The 26,620-nt window shown below is 37.9% G+C and overlaps 1 protein-coding gene across 1 annotated transcript in view; it reads right to left on the bottom strand.

Annotated features, from left to right (window-relative positions):
• LOC142158677 (dynein axonemal heavy chain 5-like) overlaps positions 1-26,620 on the bottom strand; it is a 363,541-nt gene that overhangs the window by 309,871 nt on the left and 27,050 nt on the right. Inside the window, exons 6-19 of the mRNA XM_075212884.1 lie at positions 26,394-26,465; positions 25,441-25,542; positions 22,065-22,251; positions 21,109-21,274; positions 19,895-19,988; positions 18,749-18,847; positions 17,599-17,780; positions 16,692-16,811; positions 13,677-13,878; positions 13,046-13,141; positions 9,736-9,909; positions 9,491-9,580; positions 8,981-9,136; positions 7,111-7,250 (exon numbers count right to left, since the gene is read on the bottom strand). Of these exons, the coding sequence (XP_075068985.1) occupies positions 7,111-7,250; positions 8,981-9,136; positions 9,491-9,580; positions 9,736-9,909; positions 13,046-13,141; positions 13,677-13,878; positions 16,692-16,811; positions 17,599-17,780; positions 18,749-18,847; positions 19,895-19,988; positions 21,109-21,274; positions 22,065-22,251; positions 25,441-25,542; positions 26,394-26,465 (1,880 nt within the window). The remainder of the gene's footprint in view (positions 1-7,110; positions 7,251-8,980; positions 9,137-9,490; positions 9,581-9,735; positions 9,910-13,045; positions 13,142-13,676; positions 13,879-16,691; positions 16,812-17,598; positions 17,781-18,748; positions 18,848-19,894; positions 19,989-21,108; positions 21,275-22,064; positions 22,252-25,440; positions 25,543-26,393; positions 26,466-26,620) is intronic.

Below are 26,620 nucleotides of genomic sequence, written 5' to 3'. Positions count from 1 at the left end.
TGGTCGCTCCTCCCCTCTCTTCTATGAATGGCTCTGGAGATGTCACATGGGACGAGCACCATGTGATAGGTGCCGTGCCATGTGTTAGGAGAGACTGTACAGCGCGCTGCGGAGCGCACAAGGTAAGAGGGAGGGGGTAGTTTGTGTGACAGTGGAGCTATATGTGTGACAGGGTATCTATTTATTTGTGTGACAGGGTATCTATTTATTTGTGTGACAGGGTATCTATTTATTTGTGTGACAGGGTATCTATTTATTTGTGTGACAGGGTATCTATTTATTTGTGTGACAGGGTATCTATCTATTTGTGTGACAGGGTATCTATCTATTTGTGTGACAGGGTATCTATCTATTTGTGTGACAGGGTATCTATCTATTTGTGTGACAGGGTATCTATCTATTTGTGTGACAGGGTATCTATCTATTTGTGTGACAGGGTATCTATCTATTTGTGTGACAGGGTATGATTATAGTGTAACAAAAAATAACACAGAATTTACTGACAGGCGCCAATAAAAATGGGATCGACAAAGTTAAAAAATATATAAATCAAGCTCTGAATGACAATGAATACAAATTACCAAAAAAATAACCCCCCAAAAAAATATCCAAAGAATGACCTTTATGATTATAGTGTGTATGTGTGTAACAGTATAACTATAGTATGTGTGTGTGGGCCGGTGTATGACCATAATGTGTGTATGGGTAGCTCTTAATATAATGTGGGAGGTAGGCTGTTAATCTAATAGGGAATTGCAGGTGGGGGCTAATTATTGGGTGCTATTCTATTTGTGGGGTGAAGATGGGGGCAATTTAATAGTGGGGCCTATCAATTTCAGATGGGGTGATTGGATTTTTAATTTAATGCTGGGGTGCTTTGGATAGAGGGAAATAGTTTTATTTATTAAATGGGAATACTATTTAATGTCAGGGCTAGTTGGGGGGAAATAGATGTATTTATCAAATGTGAATAGTAGTACTTTAATGTTGTGGCTGCAGTGAGGCCTAATTTTAAAACATGGATGCTATATTGATTTAACACCAGGGCTAAATTTCATCTGCTCATTTTTTTCTCCAAATAGGGCATCCAACATTCCAGGATCCAGACAAGCAGCAACTGATCTAAAGACACCAGCAGCCACAAGTGGTGACCATGACAAGACAGGTAGGAGAGACCAGGACAGTCTGCCAACTGTTCTGAATTTGATGGGTGACTGTCCGACTTAGTCAGGATTTGGTCTGACTACAAGGACAGTTGGGAGATATGTCCTACTTCACACTGTACTGCTTGTTAAGGCAGAACTGCGTGCACCTAACAGTAGTGCACACTGTATTGCCTTTGTATTTGTCAAAAATTTGTCTAATAGCCAAATTGCATCATAGGAGCCCCCCTGACTTAAGTGACCGGGCCCCCCGAGCCTTAATCCAGTTGGTCAGCAGGAGGATCTGTGCTCCGTCCCGGACAGGGCACAGCCTGCAGAGCAAGCCGAGGAGCTCTAAGTCTCACGAGATTTATTAATCTCATGAGACTAAGAGCTTCCCTGCTCACTCTACAGGAATGTCAGCAGCATCAGAAGCATAGATGATTACAGTGGGCTGGGGGTGTCATAATGTATCTGGGGGGGTGGCGTAATGTGGATGGGGAGGGTCTGATAAATGTAATGTTTTATTATAATGTATGTATCAACGCACCATTTTGACCACGCCCCCAACATAATGTAGCTACGCCTTTGGCGGCACCGCCACTGCACTGCGGCACACATTTTTTTTTCCAGCTTATCAACAGAGGTGGGCCTGTGTGCTTTAAATGCCAGGGCTGATTTTTAGTCCCAGTCCGGCCCTGAGAGTAAGCAAGCATGATGTACACCCGAACACGTTTAAATGTTTAAACAGCAATGCCTTATGCACTATTGTCAACTGTCCAGAGGCAGTCCGAGGTTTATAAACAGTTGTTTGTTTTCAACAAAACTTTTTCAGCACTGACAAGCCTCACAGCTTTTCTCTCATTTTGTATTCAAGATGCAATTATCTCTACCTATTCTGGGTTTTATAATTTAATTCTTATAAAGAATGAGTGTTAAGTGAACATGCAGTGATGGGGCTTGAAGTGCAACAGGGTGCGCAGGGCCTGCATCATGCATGACAAACTTACATGTACCTGCCCAGCAGCAAATAATTCCTGAAACTTACATTTAAAATGTTAACAACTATGTGCAGGCGTTTAAATGTTTTTGGTTTTTTTTAAAAAAAAATAAAAAAATGATAGCTTTAATTCTGTTTTATTGATCATTGATGTTAAACTACAACTTTGAGCCTAACAAGTTGCAGTATCCAAACAAATGGAAGTGTCTGGTACCTGTGGCTACATGCAGCACCGGTTGAGGAATCCTACCTTAAGGAACACCACCTTTACATGTATAACAGCTGAATTCAGACTTTCAGAAATTAAAATGACCTGTCTTATTAAATCATTGATCTGAAAAACATTAGAGTTCCTTATATAAGGAATCAAATATTTGAGTGAAGCCACAAACTGGAAGAAATAAATCCAAAAACTGTAAATAACACAAAAGCATCATAATCTCCCCATTATCTAACAAATAAAACAAACATTGGCAGCTATGGTTACATTGAGAATATTTGGTATTGATTGACTTTCTCTTGCTAAGTATAGTGATTGCTCATTGCCAAGTCTTTGTCTGACAAATATCTAAAGAATAGACATTGCTTCGACACATTTTTTTTAAATAGCATAAGAAGATTTTTAAGAAACATTACACACATAAATTGAAAGATAATACAACAGACGTGGCAGGAACAGAACATAAAGGAATTGGCTAAACTACATATTCTCTTTTTTTTGTATATTTGATTTTCAAGAAGAGACAAATGAGTTTCCAGTGCAAGATGCAGGCTTACAACCAAGACAAAATATAGTCTGCTCTGTAAATATTTAATGAAGCCCCGAGGATAAAAGAAATGTTAGTATTTTGTAGCTCTCCGGCTTGACAGTTATAGTCACACAGCTGGAGAAAATACTACGGTGTTAAAAACAGCAGTATGAATGTTATTACCTGAAGGTCAATGGATTAGGGTGGTGTCATATCACTTACAAGTCTTCCTATAACTAATGAATGGATCTTGCAGGATAATGTATAATATTTTGCCAAAACAGAGCACCTCAACATAGTATTACATTCAGGACTGGGAAGTCCACAAGAATCTTGCTGACAACTACTCTAATAGGTTGACCTGTGTCCATTGTGATGCAGACTACTGCACCCTTTTGTGTAACATGTCTCCAAAAAATAGAAAATGCTAGTAAAATGTAAATAAGAACATCAATAAAAAAGAGTGATTTAATGTAATGGATCTCCCCTTCCCTGATGGAGCCTGTTTTACAAAATGCAAGCTGACATATATTTAAAAAAAAAAAAAGACATAACCATTCTAACCTAATAAATTTAACCTCTGCAAAATACACCGTACAGACTGTAGTCTGTTCTTCTATGTGAACTATAAGTGTGCATCATAAAATTGGAAGTAGTCAGCGAGGAACCCCCATCCCAACACAAATAGTAGCTTTTTTCTGGACACACCTCCATTTATAAGAAGAAATTATTCAATTACCTCATCTGTTTACATTTACTCATTATAAATTATAATTACCAAAACTATTACTTGTAAAAAATGCATCAATCCATCAAATGATTCTAACATTACTACCTCCCTTGACAGTAGTGTGTCTTCCTTTTACAGTGAAAGTCTATCTTTGGGACCTACGTTTGAGTTTAAAAGGACTGAGTTATGAAAATATAAAAATAAGCAATTGTAGTGTATGGGCAAGTTGATTGCCATTTCTGTCTTTCCAACACCATGGAAGCTTGTGTGTGTACATAAAGTTTATCACTTACTATGTGTCACCCTACTTTTTAAAGGAATGTGTGCTCTCTTTCTCTTCCATACTATTTCAACAACTTCAGTAGCATGCTGACACTCTATAGAATCTGGGTTGGTCTAAACACCAGGCAACATGCCGCAACAGCCCCCTGCCCAAATACCGTAACCCACTAAAACACAATACGTACATTGGAAGAAGGCCCTTTTTACGGTCAGGAGAGATACAGGGACATCAGGAATACTGTGGTAATTTTATTCTAGCATCTTGGGGTTCCCCTTTATCTGTCTTGTACAAGGTCTCCCACTGGCTGTTTTTCTAAAGGAGAGAGTGTGCTACTACGGAGGTGAGGAGCACATTACTGAGGCCATGGGGAAGGGGGGGAAATGAGGGTATGTGCTACTACAGAGGAGATGGGGGAAGTTCTCACCTCATCAGATAGGCTTTTTAAAATACCCGAACCAAATTCTTAACTTCTACCCATTTACCACCCCTTTACAATGTTCACGCAAGACATCAGACACATTTTCAGCAGTAGCAATAGTGGCCATGATGTAAAAGGACATTTAGACATCATTAACCCCCCTTGTCCCCCACAGAACACATTTATTGACATGTATAGGTTTGTAGTGTGCTTTTACTTATTGCTAAGTTCACTATAGACCTGTATTTATACCAATAATGTTTCATTTCCTTTACTATTTCTACACAGTATGGAGTTGTTAGAATACAATATTATGCCGCTTTACACTAATCATGAAGTGTTTCCCTTTCATCATGTGAAATATGGGGAGGTATATAAAAGAGTCTCTGTGTTTCCCTGCCACACAATTGACCCTACGTGGTCCATGGACCAACTGCTCTTAGTGGGCTACAATAAGACTAAAAGGTCTTAAATACCACCCTCAAGGAATTTTAACATTACTTAGCACCCCATTTTCCCAGAGGCAGATGCAGCAGTATTTGCTTTTATATACACTAAATGGCTTTAAACTATAACAGTCTTTACCATGAAGTAGATTTCTTCTGAATGTAAAGCCAAGGAATGTCTAGCATGCAAAATCTGATTATAAATATTCATTCACTCAGCCTCCTTATGGAACTGAATTACATTCATTTAGTAGATTTCTTCTTCAGTAGTTTGTGCATTATCATCCATAGAGAACTAATTGAATATATTTGTAACTTTAGTCAAAAAAAATCTGGGTTTTAGTGACTTACATTCTGAACAAAGGATAATCAAGCCTGCTTGTCAAATCACGATACCCCCCAAACTGAACAGTTTCTGGTCTATAGTGTTTGCAATTTGAAGCAGAGACAGAGTAAGTCCCACCCTTTCCATCACTATTGGTTCTACCATCATCTCCTCCTCTCCCCAAGTTCAGTGCCTGGGGGTCACCCTTGACTCCTCCCTCTCCTTTACCCCTCACATGCAATCCCTTGCTCAATCCTGCCGCTTCCATCTCCACAACATAGCCCGAATCAGACACTTCCTCTCCTCTGAGGCCCTCAAAACTCTTATCCATTCTCTGATCTTCTCTCGCCTTCTCTCGCTACTGCAACCTTCTCCTCATTGGCCTTTCCCTTACCCGTCTCGCTCCTCTTCAATCCATACTTAATGCTGCAGCCTGACTTATCTACCTCTCCCGATGGTCTTCTTCTACCTCCCCTCTCTGTCAAGCCCTTCACTGGCTCCCCCACCGCTTCAGAATCCTCTTCAAACTCCTCACCCTCACTTATAAAGCCCTCTCTAATTCAACTGCTCCATATCTCTCCAACCTCATCTCCACTCATACTCCTTCTTGGCCACTGCTGTTATCCAACTACCGCCGCCTTACCTCCCATCTGGTCACCACCTCTTATTCCCGCATTCAAGACTTCTCCCATGCTGCCCCCCTTCTCTGAAACATTCTCCTCCATTCTATCAGGCTTTTACCTAGCCTGTCAGACTTCAAACGCTCCCTTGAAACCCACCTTTTCAGGTTAGCCTACCCTTCCACCGCCTTATTCTGCCCTCCTCCAACCCTCTCCTCTCTCTCTAACTAACATTTCTATACCTCGCCCATCTTTTTTTCACCTTGCTCCTCTCCCCTCAGTGTTCTTGTCCCTCACCGCATCTTCCCACTCTGTATCTCCGGTCAGTCTCCGCCTGACCTTTAGATTGTAAGCTCCTTCAGCAGGGCCCTATTTCCTCTCATACTTCTCCTCTTGTTCTTTTGCCCTCAGCCCTCCGCCTCTTCTCTCAATTTCGTCACTTGACTCCTGCCCTGATCCTGTAAATGTTGCCCACTCTACTAGACACAGGTGCATTCCTTTATTCACTCCCCAACCTCTCTCCTTCCCTTCCTATATGTACATTGGAATTCACCTTTCCAACCTGTACATCAGAATTCACTTTTACATCTTTGCCCTGTGCACGTCTCTCTGCTAAATTGGTACCTCTTTATACATTTTGCACTTTGCTCTTACTGCACTTTGTTTTGTACTACCTTGTATGCCATGTATTGTATGCTATGTATTGTCACTCTGTACTTTTAGCCCAACCTCTATGTACGGCACTGCGGACCCTTTTTGGTGTCTCATAAATAAAAGATAATATTATTAAGTTTTACCATACCCAAATAACATTTGCAAAAGAAAGAGTCTTCACATGTAAGAAGCTGCTAGCTCCATATGGGGGTGCTGTGGGGGCATTAAAAACACTGGATGAGTGACATTATGTCATACACCCTGTGTTTTAGGTGCCCCCTAATCATTGGTGCCCTAGGAAACCGAATAAGGCACATCTATTAACTTGGTACAGGTATTGTACACCTTATTGTTTTTTTCTCTATCCCCATTCATTTAGTAATTAATTATCTCCCCCAATACCATGTATTCATTTTTGCTCTATTTACTTTCGATATTACAGTATTCCACTGTAAATGACTTGCGATTTGTAGTAAATTGGTATGGTGTAGAACAGCTGATATTTTATATTAATTGAGATTTCCTCTCTCATTTTTTCCTGCTTGTTAATAATATGTCATAATTACTATCAGTCTAGTTAGTCAAAGCAGCAAAAATAAATATTGCTATAAGATTATTACTATCAGAATTAATTTTCAATTTTAAAACATGTTTCTTTCGCTTTAGTTTTGTATATATTTTAGGACAGTCAAGCAAATATGTTAAAAAAAACAAAACAAAACATACTGAAAACTTAAACCTACTTAATTTGTTGCATTTTTATCTGCTGCTCTCTGGTGGCAATGCTGTGTATGACATCTGGCACTTCAAACCCCATCTTATGCAGGTATTTTGTTTCGTACAGAACTTCCAGAACTATGGGATCCAGATTTACATATAACTCCTGCACATGAAAATAATAATAATTTAAATCTACTTTGTTTCCCCTTTACAAAGATCCAACAACAACTAAGAGTCAGCAGAAAAGTGTCCTTGCTTGTTTTTAGTTATATACACAAATGTACGACTGTTTTGTAAATAATGTACATACTACTTAAAATAATACAACATGTAAATTGTTTCAATCTGAAAACACCATTGTTTCCTGAATGTGGTTCAATAAGCTGCTTAGTAACTTTTTCAAAGTTCTGCACTAAATTTTATACACAATAACAAAAGTATTAAATACAATATAAGAAAATGACAGTATGACTAAAGTCACAAGTTAAATACACTGCAGCTAATTTTGTGGACAGTGTGGATATTATAGTTGTATTTCCTACTGTTTACAATTGCATGCTACATGCAAACAATATGTACGTATAGCAGCTACATCTTTCTTCTATTTTATTTGCTCTAATACAAAACAACTATCATCATCATCATCATCACCATTTACTACAAAATTCTTATGTGAAGGTTGAGTAATGCTCTCATGATATAGATATATAGATATTCTTACAAAACAAACAAGTAGAAAAACTTACTTTGCAATGAGCTATTGTATGGTATAATTATCTAGTATTTATAAATCACCGACATCTTATATAATATTTTACAATGTAAAATACAGACAACATACTGAAACTAACCGATACAAAGGGCTGAAAAATAGCTTACAATCTAAAGGTAAAGAAGAGCTGAGTTGTGGGCTGAGTGCAGAAACACAATGGAATGAAAGGAAGATGATGAACTAAGAGGAGTCAGAGTAAGCTTCTCTGAAGATAGGAGTGTTCAGTGACCCTTTAAAAATTACACTTAAGAAACACAAAATACATCCTGTAAGAGTGAAATTATGGATGTTTCAGATGCTAAGAACCACCATTAAGCTTAATAACCTTTAAATTGTGTCTTTTTCCTGCAATAAATCTTAAAAGCAAAATAACCAAAATAAGGCAGCAGACAGCAGAGATATTCTTTGACTACAAATTGTATACGTTTGTTGAAATAGTATTGGATTGATTGTAGTAAATTTAGATTGTATATTGTAGTCCAGAAATATTCTGGTAGGTTAAGTGGTTTGGACTAAATTGACTTTAGTGTGTATGTGTGGTAGAGAATTTAGATTGTAAGTTCCACTGTGCCAGAGAAAGTGAATAATTAAACATTCTCTATAAAGTGCTGTGTAAAATGTTGGCAGCAGGATAATAATAATAATAATAATAAGTTTCCTTATTTTCCGACTATGACAATAAACATCAGGAAACTAGACTTTCCAATGTTAACAAGATATGATTTTATCTGCAGAGCCTCAACACCAGGAGATATATTTACTAAACTGCGGTTTTGAAAAATTGGAGAGGTTTCTCCATTCTAGCTATCATTTTGTAGAATGTACTAAATAAATGATAACTAGAATCTGATTGGTTGCTATAGACAACATCTCCACTCTTTCAAACCCGCAGTTTAGTAAATATACCCCCAGATCTACAATGTATTTTTTCAATACATGGGTTTCCTGCTTTCTCCTTCAAAGTAACAAAAATAATGAAAATTAAAATAGATGGTCACCTACAGAGAAAAATAAATGGATGAGATTGTCAACATTTGTTATGTAAAAGAAATCTATAGGCTATATCTGTAAGATACATAGCAAACATATAAACTACCAAATCAAATTATCAAGTTAAATACCTTTGTGTCTGGATGTCTAACCAGCAGCGATGCGTGCAGGCCACTTTTGGCTACTTCTGCACATTTGCACCATCCTCTGTAATACAGCAGCTCAAACTCCATAAGGACTGCAGCCATTTTGTTGTAGCTCCGAATAATTTTTTTCATTTCTAAACCCTAAATGCGTATACAAAATATTGAACTTTATTTTTGTTATGCTATTTTATTTGCAATTTTACTGCAATAATGCAAATACACAATGAACAAACTGCAACACTCCTAAAAGCCAAAAAATGTCACAGATTTGTTTTTTTGCCCCCAACAATGGCAGAGATGTTTCTAAACAAGCCAATGGGACCTGTGTGCATGTTACATGCAATATCACAACAGTAGCTATCAGAGAGATCCTTTTTACCTTAATATATACATTGTGGTATATCAAGAACAGAGTTAATAAATATTTCTATCAACTTGAAAAACACTATTGTTTTTTTTGTTGCTGCTTTTAAATGATAAGAAATAATTACTAACCTGTAAAAGTTCTGTTTTTGTTTTGAGAAATCTCATTGGCTGGTCAATTTTTCTGTAGAGCTGCCGAGCCCACATAATTTTCCCTGTTATCTACAAATATAATTGAGAAATGAAAGACAAATCTAGAAATTTCAGTTTTCGAACAATAAAAGAATCCATAACAAGGTGAATGCAAAGAAAAGTTTTATTAAGTCATGTATAAATATTACTAAATGATAAAGGACACTGGCATTGTTTATACTTACCGGGGGCACATTGCGAGGAGTTGGTGGACTATCTTTATGCTTCTGGTAAAGTTTCCGTACCATATCTAAGTCACGGCTGTATCTCTGCAGAACTACCATATATTTTTCACCAAAGTCAAGATGGTCCTTTCCAATTCGTTCAAATTTCAGCAACAGATTTACCATCTGCTCAGTCTTATTAGCAAAAGAGAAATAAAAACAGCCTGACTTCAAAAGCTTTTTAAGATTTATTTCTAGAATATAACATAATGGAAACAATAGACATTTTGAATTGTTCTTTGGTGATTTACGCTTTAAAATCAATGCTACAATATGTATCATCTTGATATTCTACATGCAACAGTCACTTAACACATTAGGTTCAGGTACTTTCATAGTTCTGGTCAGTGATCAAAGTGGAAATTTAGAAGTGGCGGTATGGAAAATGTAAGTAAATGGATTTTGATAGTCGAACAATCAAAGCAGTAGCATGAGTGGTGGTATGGCTTACCACAGTATACCAGGCCAATTCAACCACTGGTTCTGATCCAAAATAATTAGAAGAGAAAAGAAAAGGCTGAATATTCTTCAAACTCCCTAAAAAAATGTTCCTTTATCACTAGAACTATAGCTCAATAACTTTACTAACTTGCTAACACTGCAGCAAAAAAAAAAAAATACAAAAAGCAGTCAAATCGGCACTTTCAGTCTTCTGAAAAGGAATTATGCTTAGACTCAGCAGCAACCATAAGTTGTGTTGTATGATAATATATATATTTTTATTACATATACACACACAGGGTCGGACTGGGCCACCGGGGGACCGGGCTATTCCCCAGTAGGCCCCGATCCTGATCGCTCCCCTCTTCGTTGGTGGGGGGAGCGGAATTATTTTTAAAAAAAAAAAAAAAAAAAAAAAAAGAATATTCACGTGCTCCCAGACTCTGTCTGCTCTGTTCGCTCTGATGGTCGGGCGTGACGTCATCACGCCAGATGTTCAGTGAGGAGCGCCGTGGACAGAAGTCAGGAAGAAGAGAAGAAAGAAACCGATAGAAAAGGTAAATGAAGGAACGGAAGCAAGGAGGGAGCAGAGTGAAGGGGAAGCATGGCAAAGTGAAGGGGGAGCATAGCGCAGAGTGAAGGAGGAGCATGGCGCAGAGTGAAGGAGGAGCATGGCGCAGAGTGAAGGGGTAACATGGCGCAGAGTGAAGGGGTAACATGGCACAGAGTGAAGGGGTAACATGGCGCAGAGTGAAGGGGGAGCATGGCACAGAGTGAAGGGGGAGCATGGCACAGAGTGAAGGGGTAACATGGCAGAGAGTGAAGGGGAGCATGGCACAGAGTGAAGGGGGAGCATTGCGCAGAATGAAAAGGGGCCAAGATAGCTTGGCAGTGTGAGAAAAGGGGCAAATACAGCATGGCAGAGTGTGAAGTGGGGGCAGAGCAGCATGGCAAAGTGTGAAGGGGGGACAAAGCAGCATGGCAGAGTGTGAAGGGGAGGCAAAGCAGCATGGCACAGGGTGATGAAGGGGGGCCAGGAGAAGGGGGGGCTAAAGCAGCATGGAGGGCTCAGTGTGATCATAAGGAGGCACAGCATGGTGATGAAGGGGCACAGTAATTTGTGTGTGATGGCACAGCGGGCTTGTGGCAATGTAATATGTGTGTGGTAGGTGGTGGCATGGCGCAGAGTGAAGGGGGAGCATGGCGCACAGTGAAGGGGGAACATGGCGCACAGTGAAGGGGGAGCATGGCAGAGAGTGAAAAGAGCCCAAGACAGCATGGCAGAGTGTGAAGGGGGGCCAAAGCAGCATGGCAGAGTATGAAGGGGGGGGCCAAAGCAGCATGGCAGAGTGTGAAGGGGGGGGCCAGAGCAGCATGGCAGAGTGTGAAGGGGGGCCAAAGAGCAGCATGGCAGAGTGTGAATGAGGGCCAAAGCATCATGGCAGAATGTGAAAGGGGGCCAAAGCAGCATGGCAGAGTGTGAAGGGGGGCCAAAGCAGCATGGCACAGGGTGATGAGAAGCAAAAGCAGCATGGCGAAGGGGGATGAAGGGGAGCCAGGAGAAGGGGGGGGGGGGCAAAAGCAGCATGGAGGGTGCAGTGTGATCATAAGGAGCCACAGCATGGTGATGAAGGGGCACAGTAATGTGTGTGTGATGGCACAGCGGGCTTGTGGCAATATAATGTGTGTGTGGTAGGTGGTGGCTAAATAATGGGTGCTATTTTGTTTGTAGGGTGAAGGTGGGGCAATTTAATTTTATAGTCGGGACTATTCATTTAAGATGGGGTGGTTTGGGGGCAACTAAAGAATCCAGCAGTCACAGGTGGTTAAAGTGACAAGAACAGGTAGGACAGTCTGTCAAATGTTCTGAGTCGAGTGCAGGCTTGGCTAACCTGTGGCACTCCAGGTGTTGTGAAACTACAAGTCCCAGCATACCCTAGCTGCAATAAGCTGCTATATATTGGCAAAGCATGCTGGGGTTTGTAGTTTCACAACACCTGGAGTGTCACAGGTTAGCCAAGCCTGGTCTAGTGGGACAATCCCAATTTTTGGTGACTGTTCTGCCCAATCGAAGGGGCAGGCCAAGACTGTGTACTCTTTATACACATTGCATTCTTTATATACTACATTATGGTGCTAGCTGTCCTTTGTGGGCTTACCACACCCCCTCTAGTGTCTGGTCTTGCCTCTTTGATGGCTGGCCACACCCCATCTGGTGGGTCCTTAGAGTTGCAGTCCCCCTACATGCCCCAGTCCGACACTGTATACACACACAAACACATACACACCCACCTACAAGGTCTTTTTTCTCAACTTATCCCCCTATCTCTCTATAATGATTTGAAACATGTACACAGAAATCCTCCTGTCCTGCTGGTTTGGTGGGTAGGTGGTGCTATCTGTGAACAAAAGGTAAGCCCTGCCCCCACCGCCACATCTACAAATCAGCAGATTTGCAATATATAGCACAAACAGCTTTCAGATGTAGATAGGTGGGTGAATTAATTTAAAAAAAAAAAAAAGTTACCCAAATGGCTCAGCAGAAAACATAAATACGTACACAATGATTGTCCACCATGTTCTTTTAAATAATTGGGACATATACAATGGTTATGTGACATGAACTACTGTCTTAATTCTAAAATAAACAAATTAGTTTGGCTTAATTTTGGTTTAAAACATACTAATTAATCTATGGCTATGGTTTTAAAAATGCCAATCTTTTTGTGACATACCAATATTAAAGTTTATCATTGGTAGGTGTGTCACGACATAATAAAGACTGGAAATCATAGAAATGTTTTTGTCATTTACAGTCATGTACACTTACAGTCAGAGGCTTTTCAAACCAAGAATCCACAAATCCTTGTAGGGATTGGTACAGACTTTCTATTTGATTCTTGAATTCAACATAGTCTTTATCAAACTAAAATGAAAAACAAATTATCATGTTCCCATTGCACTAACATAACCGATTATTACAATTTTGATTACTATATTCAAGTGTCCTTGCAGATGAACAAGAAATTTCTTCATGGTACTGCTAAACATCATCTTTCTGTAGTATCCTGTCAAATATCCTGATCTTTGGAACAGTGTATCATATATTGGACAGTACATTCCCTATTCTAAATTATAGTGGCATTACAAATCACAGAGGAGTTCTGTGGCCATATAAAAGCACAAGGTTGTTGTGATTTCTGGTATGCTTAATAACTTACAGAAGAGGGTGCATTATCACTTACAAATTGTCTTAATGGTAACAGAAGTGAAAATGTTAAGATTCACAGGAGTTTATTATTTAATCACTTATATGTATAATGTGACCTTATTATGCAGCACTTATTAAATCGTCATTGCGGTTATAGATATCTAAGCAGAACTTTCTTCTCCAAAACCTCCCTAATAATTGGATCATGTCTCATAAAAAGCTTTAGAACTATATGTAATGATTCACTTACTTCTTGCTTTCGGTGATCTAGAACATCATATGTCTTTGACTTGGTGTTACTAACAATTGTCTGATAGCGAATATTGATCTTTTCAATTCCTTCAATTCTAATATTCTGCAGATCAGCCAGACTTTCCAAAACATTGCTCATGTCTGATATTTTCTCAAGACGCTTACAAAAAGTGTCCAGCTTCCCAAATATATAATTCTCACTGAAAGTGTAATAGCAAAAAAAAAAAAGAGAATTTATAGGCACATTAAAATGCAATTCTGTACAATTAGGAATATAATAGCTTTTTCAGTCTTGAAATTGGATTATTGAAATCCCATTCATTTAATACTTTTCTGTTAAGATTGGATATATTAATCATTTGGAATTTAATGTAATAGAAGATAGAATTATACTATGTTTTTTTAAAAAGAATACTGGGTAAAATAAGAACACCAATGACGATTATGCTACTTTTGCTACATTAATAGAAGAATAAAAAAAATCCTTGACAGAAAAGAAAAATAATCTATCCTGTTTGAACTGATCCATGCATTGTTTTGCTTTGAGGCTTACAGTCCTTCAAGTAATTAGTATATAAAGGAGGGCAGCTGACTTGGATCTACGCTTGTTGACAGAGCTGAATCTAGTTATTTGCTGCCTGTTGTACCAACTGAAATAGTACAAAACTTATCACTTACACAAATCAACATACACATTTGTGCTCTTTGGTATAAAACATTTTCATGCATGTTTACCACATACTTTGCAATTGGATCAATATCTTAATCTGAGTGGTCCGCAAAAAGCATCATGCCTGATAATAATCCGATTTATTGAACACATTAATAAATGCAGTCAAAAGATGATGCAGACCACCTCTATTGGCCTGTCTTTGTGATCATCTTCCACCGCACTAACATGCCCCAATGACACTGGAAGAAATCCAGCTGCTCAGCCTGAATGGCCAGATCTCATCCAATTAGGCCACTTTCGGGCTACATGACAGAATTCTCTCAATGTTACAGAGACATGATAATCCAATAGCTTTCAGGTGTGGGCTAGTAGGTAGGTATATGTATGACATTACTATGAATAATGGAATATGATGTAATCAGGGGGTGACAAAGTTTTGTAAGAACCAAAACTATGCAAGACAATAGACATACAGGTAGTGGATACCCAAAGATCATAAGAAGTGCAGCCTCCTCTTTCCAAGACAAACAAAATACCACCGTAATACAGTAGTAGAATAAAAGATATATAACGTGTATTTCAAAGAACAAAAAAATATATAAATATTACAAAACACATAATACAAACATAGAATAATAAAAATAATTAAGAGAACCTGAAAAGATCAATATTGTTTGGTAAGGAATTCAACCTACAGTGCACATATAGGGAATTATAATACAGTCTCTGTTCCAGTCAGATATCAAATACTTGGTTAACATCATTTCTCATCACTGCATTCAAAGAACCATTAGCCTTAACAATGGGATCCAATCCACAGTAGAGGAATTAAAGCACAGTTCATTTGCAGGAAGCACTAAGGACTGAGACAGGACAGTCTGTGTGTCAGCAATTAGTGAGGTAGTGGATACATCCCCCCTTCATGTACTGCACAGAAAGAGAACATAAAACTGTCTTGCATATAGATTCTCCTAATTACAATTAGGAAAGAAAATGTTTGAGATTACAGTCCCTTTAAAGCTGCATTACCACCTGCCGATTACCCTAGCTGGAGCCCTATGAAAAATGTCTGCATGGAGCAGCCCCAAGGTTCTGGCTAAGGGAATCAGCAGGGTAGTAAGATTTAGGTAGTACGTGGAAGTGCAGCATTTGAAAGGACTATAATCTCAAACATTTTCTTTTGATTGTGACAAAAAGAAAAGACAATGTTTCTTCTTTGCTTAATAATGTAATGCAACCACCAAATTTATTTCATTCGTCATTTTAAAATGGCAGAAGAGGGAGGGGATGCTAGCGGTAGGAACAATCAGAAGTCGCTGTCTCTTGATGCGTCACACAGTCCTGGATTTCAACAAGGCTGTTAAAAAAAAGTATCTCTGGGGCTCCAGCTGTTTAGTAAAAATTAAGTGGTAGTATTACTTTTTGCTGCCCACCAAAATCTTCTGCCAAAGACAGCAAGCATTTTGCCTATTCTTTATAGATGAAAACTTGGCATATGTCTCTTCTTTTTATTTACATTTAATTATTTACATTTAAAAACTGCATCTTTGAAAAGAGAACATCTGAGATTATAGATGGTGATCGGAACACACTGTTAATTTGGTCCAACAATGTATTTGGTCATAGTCCAATTGCACTTATGGGAGCCTGTCAGATCTTGGCCAAACAGTTGGATCTCAGGTGTAGCGGCACATGCATGGTTATATATGACGTAAGCTGCTCCTCGGCAGTCGGGCCAAGAATTTATTATGTATGGCAGCTTTAATTGTTAGAAAATAACAAACATCAATTAAATATTATAGTCAGCATTTCAGAGCATCATGTTAGAAGAGTCCTACAGAGCCTGTGCACTGTTCTGTATAACTTATACAGTAAAAGTAGCCATAACTTCAACGGATATTGGACCAAACAAAACTTATTTACTATTTGGTGTTACTGGACCTTCTATCATCATCATTGATTATTCATAAGTGGCCACAAAATTTTGCAGTGCTGTACATAGAGTAAGACAACAAAATACATGTAATCCACAAAACAAAATATGAATCTAGATAGATTGCACAAAAAAAACAGCAAGAAATGTACAAAAGATGAAGACAGAGGGTAGCGCTTACATTCTAGAGGGAGAATAGAATGAATGCAGAGACACAAGGAGCTGGTGGGACATGGAGTAGTATGGGTTAATAGTTGGTAGCGTCAGTGAAAGTAGTGTCAAGTGGAGACGCCAAGGAGGAAGGGGGGGGGGGGGTAGCAGAATAGTGTTTCTAGACAGGGTAGAGAGACTGAATTCTATGTAATTACATAATATGTCAACGAGATTATAAACACATCAAAATATACCTGAATTCAAACTGCCTCTCATTTGGGGTTTCTTTCAGTATCTCTTTAATCTTATGGAAAGAAGCCTGGTACTGTTCATTCAAATATACACATTCCCGGATTCTCTTCAAAAGCTCCTCCCTAGAAAGCAACATAGACAAGTTGATCGACCTTCCAGGGAAGTAGAAGTCAGATTTGCAAAATAAACCTCACATCCTATCTGTTTAATCTAATATTATTTTATTTATATAAGAACTCACTTTTGTTTTATGCATCTTTGCTATCAAAATGTCTTGTATGAAGAGCATTGATGAAACAGTACTCTAAAAACACATGACACTATGTATTTGAAGTGCAGAATCTGAAAATTCTCCTGGTGCTGGCAGCAGGAGAATACATCATTAGACCGGCACCAGAGGGTTGAGTACCTCCAAATGGAAGGACTCCTAGACACTGGACACCATCTTTACTTGGAGGGAGGGGGGTGTTACAGTGTGGAAATATCCTTTAAAAGGTAATTTTACAATTTTCAAATTTGCACTAAATATTATTTGCTCAGCATTTCAGTTATGTGATTACACTTTTTTAGCAATTTGTAATAACCTTTTAAGTTAAAATAAGAAAACATTATTTTATTACAAATCACCCAAAGCAGATATTAAGATGTCAAACAATAAATTAGAAGCTAGAAATTCATGACTTTTTCCACACTGTTAGTTTAAGCAGCAAATAGTGCATCATTTTAACTGATCTAAAAAATTTGGATTCAAATATAATTGCAATTGTTTGTTCAGTTGAGTTTGATGGCCATTATTTCAATCACAACAATTATATTACTACAGTATTAGTGTACTATGTTAATTTTCATGAATGAGAACTGTAAATTAAAGACAATTGAATGCAATTATGTAGCCATCATTTGCCATACCTCTCAAGATCCCAGATCTTAACAACTCCTTGGTTTAGATAACTCTTGCATGTGCTCACAATTTGATTGGTGACTTTAAGGAAAAGGGATGTCATATGCTCTGATGTATTGTAATACTGTGATGTACTGTAGATCATACGGATACTATTCATCAAACTTGGTATGTGTTCCACCATTGTAGCCTAGAACATTCAGACAGATAAATATTACTTTTTTTCCCAACATGAATTATTCAGAGTTTGCACCAAAGTCTTAAGGCACAATGTTTGTATGAGGTTTTCTCAATCTATGTATGTAACACATGAAATTCAGGGGGGCTAGCAGAAGGGTAGGATAACCAGGGCTGTCAAGAGAAATTTTGGACCCTGGTAAAGCAATTTCTTGGGGCCCTTTACATGGACACCGAAAGAAGAGAGGCCACACCAGGTTGGTTACTCCTGCTACACAGGCAGGCCAGGGCCTTTGTACCTGCCCCCCCCCCCCCCCATCTCCCTCTTGTTGCCCCTGAGGACAACAATTGCATTCTGGATCACTTCTGCCTTTATATGACAGAATCGGCACCCATGCACAGTTAATATATATTATTTGGTATATAATAAGTTATAACTATTTGAAAAAGTCAATAAACTATGCAAAATTAGAGCAGAACAATTACTTGCTACAGGGGTCAGTGAAATGGCAGATGATGATCTATAATCATCATTATCACCATTTATTTATATAGCGCCACTGATTCCGCATCGCTGTACAGTGAACTCATTCATATAAGTCCCTGCCCCATTAGAGCTCACAGTCTAAATTCCCTAACATGCACACACATACAGATAGACAGAGAGAGACTAGGGTCAATTTTGATAGCAGCAAATTAACCTACTAGTATGTTTTTGGAGTGTGGGAGGAAACCGGAGCACCTGGAGGAAACCCACGCAAACACGGGGAGAACATACAAACTCCTCACAGATAAGGCCATGGTCGGGAATTGAACTCATGACCCGAGTGCTGTAAGGCAGAAGTGCTAACCACTAAGCCACCATGCTGCCCTTTTATAAATATATAATATAATATACTGTGTACAATGTGCATCGCTTTCAGCTAATAAGATTGGCTTACATTAGACACTAAGCGGTTATCATTTAGCCTGAGTACTTACAGGTGAGGCTTTCCCCAGTGGTCCAAAGAACCTGTCCAGCGTGTACAAATATTTCACATTGTCTTTTGCTTCATTAGCAGCATTTGTAACATTGCAGTCCTGAAAAACAAAGGCAGAGCAAAATATAATCAAAATTACACCAGTTTCAAACACTGTGTTTTGTAGTAGGATATGAAAACTAAATAGACAAGTTTATTGGGATTATTGTTTTTAAACTTATTTTTTTCCTCAAAATTTGAAATACAATAGGACTACACAGAGAGGTAATAAAAATGTCTTATACTACAATGCAAAGGTAAGGTTGCCTTGCTGGTGGAATAAATTGTTTGCAGTTTAGCTGCAGGATATGAATGACTTTGCTCTCAACATATTTCAACTGTGACATCGGCTATTGCAATTTTATTGACTGGCACTAGTTCAAGCGCAGTAAAACTTTAGGAAATCTTTTATTGAAAGCAGTGACATATAACTAAAGATCTAGTACAACACTTTCTTCAATTTCAGGATGCTGACCAGTGTCTTTTAAGACACTTATTTTGTTTATAGCTAAAAAACCTATACAAATTCTTACTGTTAATATGCATTTGACTGATCTGTTAAAAAAAGGCATTATTTTAAACAACGCCACTCCATTCCTTATGCACAGCAACCACACTATAGACATTTTTATCACAGTATATAGTGTTTTAGAACATTTTTGTATTCACAATTGCTCCTGTTTGTCTGCTACGTGCCTATACTCCGTTCTTGTCGTTCATTTATGTAGTTTTGCACTTTTTGCAGGAAACATTGCAGATTTTTACTGACTGAAAGGCACATCAGCAAAAGTGATGAAACCAATTTCTTCTAAAAATACTGCTCGTTTGACCCTCATTAATGTTTAAAATAACTTATGTCTGCACATTTATTATTACATACTAAAGTACTTCCACTATGACATCCGCCTAGATGTAGTAAATGGTGTCCCATTAAAAACTAAAATAGTAAAGTCTCTAAATATGAACAGCTCTATTATAGGCTAAGTGTAGTATCTCAACCAAAATGAATGTAACATCTCTGGACAGCAAGACTGTAAGCTACATTACATGACATTGGCGTAGCACAATATAAATATTTGCTGTTAAAAAAAAGTGAACAATACACTACCAGTTCTTTCCATTGCTTTAAAATCCTGGACTTTGCAGCTTGCAGGATGCTCAGCACCTTCTTGACTTTAGGGCTTTTAATCTCATCTAAAAGACTAAAGAAAGCAACAGATGTATTTAAAAAAAATTACTATATACACGGTAGCATTATGTAGCCATGAAACCCCATCATAGTTCTTCTTGACAAACACAATTACAAATTAAAGAGGAGGGCAAGTGTGTATGGTGTTGCGTCAAATAAAAGCAAACCTTAGTCTTATTACCAGCAAATACGTGCATTAATGGGAAGGCCAGCTCTGCAAGTTTGTATATAAGGTCGGGTCAAAATCTCTAGTGCATTTGCTTTTATTATGCATGGAATGTGAAGTGTGCCATAACATGTGTACTATTGCAGGTACTGGTTTATTTGCAGATGTACTTGTAGACTGTACTCTTTAAGAGACTGGGCTGGTCAACTATTTAATTTTCATATAGCATTTGGGGATTAGGGCTGCTTCTGAATGTTTAGTTAACCAACATATTTGTGTTTTTCCTGCAGTCTTTCTTTTTACATGGACAACTGCACAACTCCACTTCTCTGGTTTGGTATGCTGGGTGTAATTGTCTCTGTCTAGCCCCATTCTGTAGGTATGTATAACAGCACTGTACCACTGTTTGATAGTAGGTCAGTTACTGTTAAAAATCTATATAGCGCACTAGTCTGTATCTGGTCTGATTGCTGCATGGTTGGCTTTGTGTATACAATAATTAACATTGCTGCAGGCTTACACATCCATCATTAATATGCAAGCTGCAGTAAAATGAAATAGAATAGTTATTTCTGAAACAATGTCTATTTTCTCAACAGACTTTTATAAGTGGTGAGAATACCAGCAAATCTGTGAAGGTTTAGTAAAGTACAGTATACATGAACTGTTCTGTTTGTCTCATGTTTTGGATTTACTGACAAAGAAATCTCTTTGCAGCAGTTGAAGTGCTTCACAAATCTATGTGATATTGTTTGCTGACTGTAGGGAAATCTGAAAAAAACAAGCTATGCTTTCTTGTGCAGGGCTATGTTTTATAGGCAGCTGCTACTAATATTCTACCATTTTTTATTAAGCGTTGTAGGTCAGGAAAGTGAGGAGTGTAGATTTCAAAACATTAATGTACAGTGTGTGATACTTATAAGTAAAGCATGTTTGCAGTAATATTTTTATTCAAATGTTTTTAAACCTATTGAAAGATGACATCCGTGACTTCCAGTGTTCCAGCTCAGCAGAGGGGCCGATGTCATCAGCTTCTTTCCTCATCTGCTCACTTTCTGCAAGAACCTGCTCAATCTGCTTAATCCAAACAGATAGCATCCCCTCCAGCTTTTCAATGACTTCACTGTTACCTCCTGCAAAAGACATTGCCGTTTTATAATAGTATTTTTGGATACACACATGTTCATAGTGATTAGTATCCGGATTAGTATAAAGGCCACAAAAACTTAGGCTTAAACTGGCTGGACTTCAAGAGCAGCAGCTGCCTCTATTTTTCATGACATTACCTCACGTTGTTTATATCTATGTTACCAACCACTTACTATTATAACAGCAACATAGGGTAAGTGTCACCAATTCCTTTGAGTGACGATAAATAATACTTACTGCAACATATGTTAATAATAAATAAAAGCAATATTAGTTTATGTGGCATATGTGCTATATTTCTGTTAGAACCTCACTTTACAATTTAAGGAAATGTCCACGCATTTTCAAAATCTTAAAGCTCAAAACAGCACTGTGACTCCTATCTACAGCGATGTGTACAAGCCCTTTAATGTGTGTCCACCCACAAAAATCATAGTGATGGATATATTTATATATATTTTAAATTATCTTTGCAGGCTTTGGCGCACTTTTCCCAAGTCTGGCTACTCTACTTTTTGTATCTACCTACAATAATCCAGATCAGACATTGTGAGGCCTGGATCCATTGATTACTGCAGCTAGGACAATGGGGGGGGGGGGGGGGGGGGGGAATGGCACAGCAAAAGCAGCCTGCGGTGAGCATAAATATGAATTGACGACTTACAGTTAGTGCACATCATTTGCAGTGGAAAAGCTTGTCATGATGCATATCTTTTTTATTGCAGTAAATAAAAAAAAACATGAAAAACTCCAAAACAGAACACAATTACTAACCTGCTGCTATAAAGTCTGAAGGATTTTGTAAGGTGTCAAGGAAATTACCACTGTCCACTTTTTTTAATTCAATTTTTCCATCCAGATTGTTTTTTGCAGATGACAAAGTTGCAACAAACTTGTCCAGGGAGTCTAAGAACTCTTGTATCTGGGAATTCTGAAGACCGTCCTTCACAGCCCCCCAGTTCTGAGTATAGAATTGAACAACAATACTTGTTCAGTCATACTGCAACAAAACTGCTGTAAATGTTTTTGCAATTACTTTGACATCATTGTTTATTGCAAATAGAACATTATTATTTTTTTCAGTGTACACTACTTGGTCCAGATTTGCCTTCTCTCAACTCTTGGGAGACCTTTCCATAAAACTAGAACGGCGATTAGAATTGTGTAAAGGCACAAAAATCTCAAGAGGTGCGCTCTGCAAATGTCCATCCTCACGTTACAAACACCCCTTTCATTAAAGTAAACTTATCAATTTTTATACTTATATATGCTCAGTAAAGCCTCATTTATGACTTAAATGAATCATGAGAGTTAGTGTCCATTGGAATGGTCAGTATTATGTGTGTCAATTTTGTAACATGGCTTCTCTGCAGAAGTGCAACATTGAGGAGCAACATGGGCCCCATTAACAGTAGAGGAGGAGACACGAAGACAGCCAGCTCTAAGTTGGTGCAAAATTCAAGTCCTTTGGCAAAGTGGAAATGGTCATGTTTCCTTTGAAGAACAAGGGTTACCTAATGTGAGTCTACTTTTTCTTTGAATACTTGCAATTGGCTCAGCCTTATCTCTTAATATATTTAGTTGTAATAGGTGCTTCAAATTTAGCATATACATTTCTCAGACTATTTAATTCTTTATGTTGTGACAAAAATATTTGTAAATGTTAAAAAGCAACTCCCTCAAAACAATGTTTATATTTGTTTTGGTTAAGTGATCCTATTGCTCAACTATGAAGTTACTGTACCTCAGAGGCAATACATGCTTATAGAACTAAGATGGATTGCAACTGAGAAATTGACAGGGTGAGAAAATGCAAACCAACACATCCAGGAGACCCAACTTAAACAAGTGAAGTTGAGCGAAAAATCATTGTAGCTGTTCCCAGTAAGAAACTATTGATGACGATGAGCATAAAATGTGGGGTGAAAAGCTGTAGATCCTATAACATGATGCCTTCCAACCGGCACAAAAATGAAATGATGAATATAGGGCCTATAGGGACCTGTAATCCCCAAACACTGCAGGCATGGAAAAAGGAGGAAAGGCTGGATTTACCATACACCTCTATAAATAAACTCTTAGATTTCAGTAAAGATAAGTTGGATATAAAGTCAAATAGAAATATTTCATATTTAGCAATATAAAACAACAATTTCAATAATATTATAAATCCAGAGCGAGACTTTCAATAATCAGGATATAAATCTGGACAGAGAATTCCTTAGGATAATATCCATATTGTACTGAATAGATATGCACTCAAACTTGTATAGATCCACTGAATAGGTAAAGAAGGCAGGTCGATAAAACACTCCTTTTAGAAAAACAAAATGTTCCAATTCTTTTTTGGAGATCTGCAAAAAGAATCTAATAAGCTCACTAGTTGTATCTGAACTAGAGTGCACCAGTTGTTAGAATCATGCTGCTGCCAATCTGGATTTATAACATTACTGAACTTATATTTATATATTGTTGTTAATATTGCTAATTATTAGGGTATTTCTATTTGACTTAATATCTGACTATCTAAGGATTGATTTACCAAGGTGTTGCTTTTACTATTGCTGTAACCCGAGCTGAATATATTAATTGGGGAGATAGGTGTTTTTTAAACATCAATTAATACAATACATGTAATGACAACAGTCATTTTAGTGGAAGTAGGTGGAAGGGTCATGTTGGAGGGTCTGAAACTGGTAACTTGTGTCGAAGTCAGCAAATTGGATAAAGTTATTTCAATTAATATCGAGCAAACTTGATTGTCTTTGTCTGAAATTATGCATAGAGCACGCTACAGCGTGGAAGGGCGTATCCAGCCGCAACACGTGGCAGTAACAGTTTTTACACTTTTGTATACATTCGCACAAACACACACATTTGTAAAATAGTACACATTAATCGTAGTTGCAACACATAGTTATTTATGTTGAAATATAGTAGTGTTTAGGTGTAATATAAGTTATATGCATATTAGTGATACATATGGTTTAGGTTAAAGGAAATGTGTCATGTCTGATATCATATTAATCCCCTTTACATCAGCAGCTGTCCGATGCATTCAGCGAAGAGATCGCACCTTGCATACTCCAGTTATTGATGTTAGGGAATAAACCTTTAATATGATGCTGACTATAAAATGCTAATAGACTAGTTGTAACTGGAGTCTTGGCGAGAACAAAGGAGCACATCCCCTGGAGAGATGACCCCCACCTTTGGATTCTTTAGTTTGAACTAGCCTATGATCTGCAACCCCCTGGACCTTCCTGAAGCCTGGACCAATAGAAACAAGCCACACCATCTGCATTGTTTTACTGTATTTCTGTTTGAACACTAGATGAAAGCTACTGCTTATATGCAGTCACATTGACCACAGACTTCAGACCTGAATCACTGTTCACTGGATCCAGAGCGCCTGCGATAAGTAACGGCTGTATTTACTATTATTCGCTTGAATTATTCTGCTACTTTTTGAGAATAAAGATTTGTGCATTGGAAACACAAGTCGAGATTCAACACTTGTTATTGGATAGTGACAAAACGTGCATAACAATTTGGGGGCTCGCGACGGAGGTTACGTTGCCGGACGATATGCAAGACCAATGGATTTCGGTTCTGCAACAAAGGGTGGCGACGCGTCATATACGGGTAAGAACGCAATGTGTTCAAAACCTGAACACATTGTGACAAAACGTGCATAACACTTGGACATTCAATAGCACCACTATTAAATACTACTAAAATTGATATTTTATGATTAACTATAGTATTAAGCGCTTCCCTATTATGCATGTCAATGTATTTAGAAATTCTGAAGTTCACGCAATATCTCATCACATACATGTTTAGCCATGATTTATATAATTAACATAATTTAGTATTTTTACCATATGTCTTACTGATAACCATTTTATATGTTAACAAGAAAAGCTTTTAAGAATATTGAATTAAAATGACATTCGGTTCTATGTAAGCTTACTTATGTCACAGAATGGTAGGTTTAATCATTAAAGTGTACATAACAATTGGAGAAATTGTGGATGGTTCCGTAACGCTCTCCCTAGTAGTAAAACATCACTCAGGAGATAGAGCCTAAGTAAGTGCAAAGTAATTGAAATGACAAGCATATTTCAGACCTATTAATATAACTTACCTCTTGACATTTAAGTGCTGGCACCAGAACCTGAGCCAGTAAAATCTCCAAACCTTGGAGAATGTTACCATTTGTACATTCAAACATGCTGAAATTTACTTCCTGTAAGAGACAAAAGGTTATACTATGGATCTTGCGTGCTTGTTTTCTCCCCTTATACAAGCATTCATTACGTGTTCTCAAAGTATTTTATACATGCTTTAACGCGGATAGTCTAGAAAAACACGGAGCACATGGACCTGTACACACACACAATTTCTGACAAGCATTCTCTTAGCTTTGCTTCAGGCCAATGCTCAAGTATCAACACTTGGAAGTTGGTACACTACGTTTCAGGAACGCTTTGAGAACACGCCTTTGAACGCTTTTTACAAGTTTCTGTCTTTAATGCATGAGTGTGCAGGGCCTAAGAGTTTACTCTTTTTCTCTTTAGCAAAGAAGTAAAAATAATTTTCACCTTATCCCCAACTCCTTACCCACACTAGCCCTTTATTCAATTCACCATGATACTAGTACTTTCATTCCGTAACATATGCTGTTCAGTCTTTAATGAACGAGTGCCAGGGGTTCTGACACACAGCAAGAAACAATACCTGGCTCATAAATAGATAGCCACAACGGTCTTCCAATTAGGAGCCAGAAGTCATTGTCACCTGTGCTTTTAATACCTCCCTCTTCTGGTGCTCAAAGATCAGCTGACCAGCAGAGGTCTCCACTAATTACAACTCCAGGTCCTCTATTTACAAAAAAGCCCTACATTATTGAAACCCCCTAATGGCATATTTTTCCTAAAGTATATGGTTGTAACATTTAGGAAGTTAGCAGATTATTTAATAGTTATAGTAAAGGACAATTCAAAAATAGTGAATCAGTGAACCTACAGTGGATGGCATGGGGGCACAATTTTGGGTCATGACCAATATGTTAAGTACCCATGCACTATAAATACTAACCTGAATAATGTTGGCTGTAGTAATGGATTTATCTGTTGTGCGCAAGAAGAAAAGACATGTCCCTGTTAAACCCTGAAAGAAAAAAATAACTCTCTTCAATTCCAATGACAGTTGTTCTTTTAACAGTTTGTTCTTATTTGGTCCATGATTAATATGTATGTACAGTAGTCTACTATTACAATACAACTTTTACTTTATTAAGAGCATAAATATTATAACATAAGAGT

This window comes from Mixophyes fleayi, chromosome 5 (assembly GCF_038048845.1).
Source record: "Mixophyes fleayi isolate aMixFle1 chromosome 5, aMixFle1.hap1, whole genome shotgun sequence".
NCBI lineage: Eukaryota > Metazoa > Chordata > Amphibia > Anura > Limnodynastidae > Mixophyes > Mixophyes fleayi.
The sequence above is the reverse complement of the archived record's forward strand: the minus strand, read 5'-3'. Positions and strand labels throughout refer to the sequence as shown.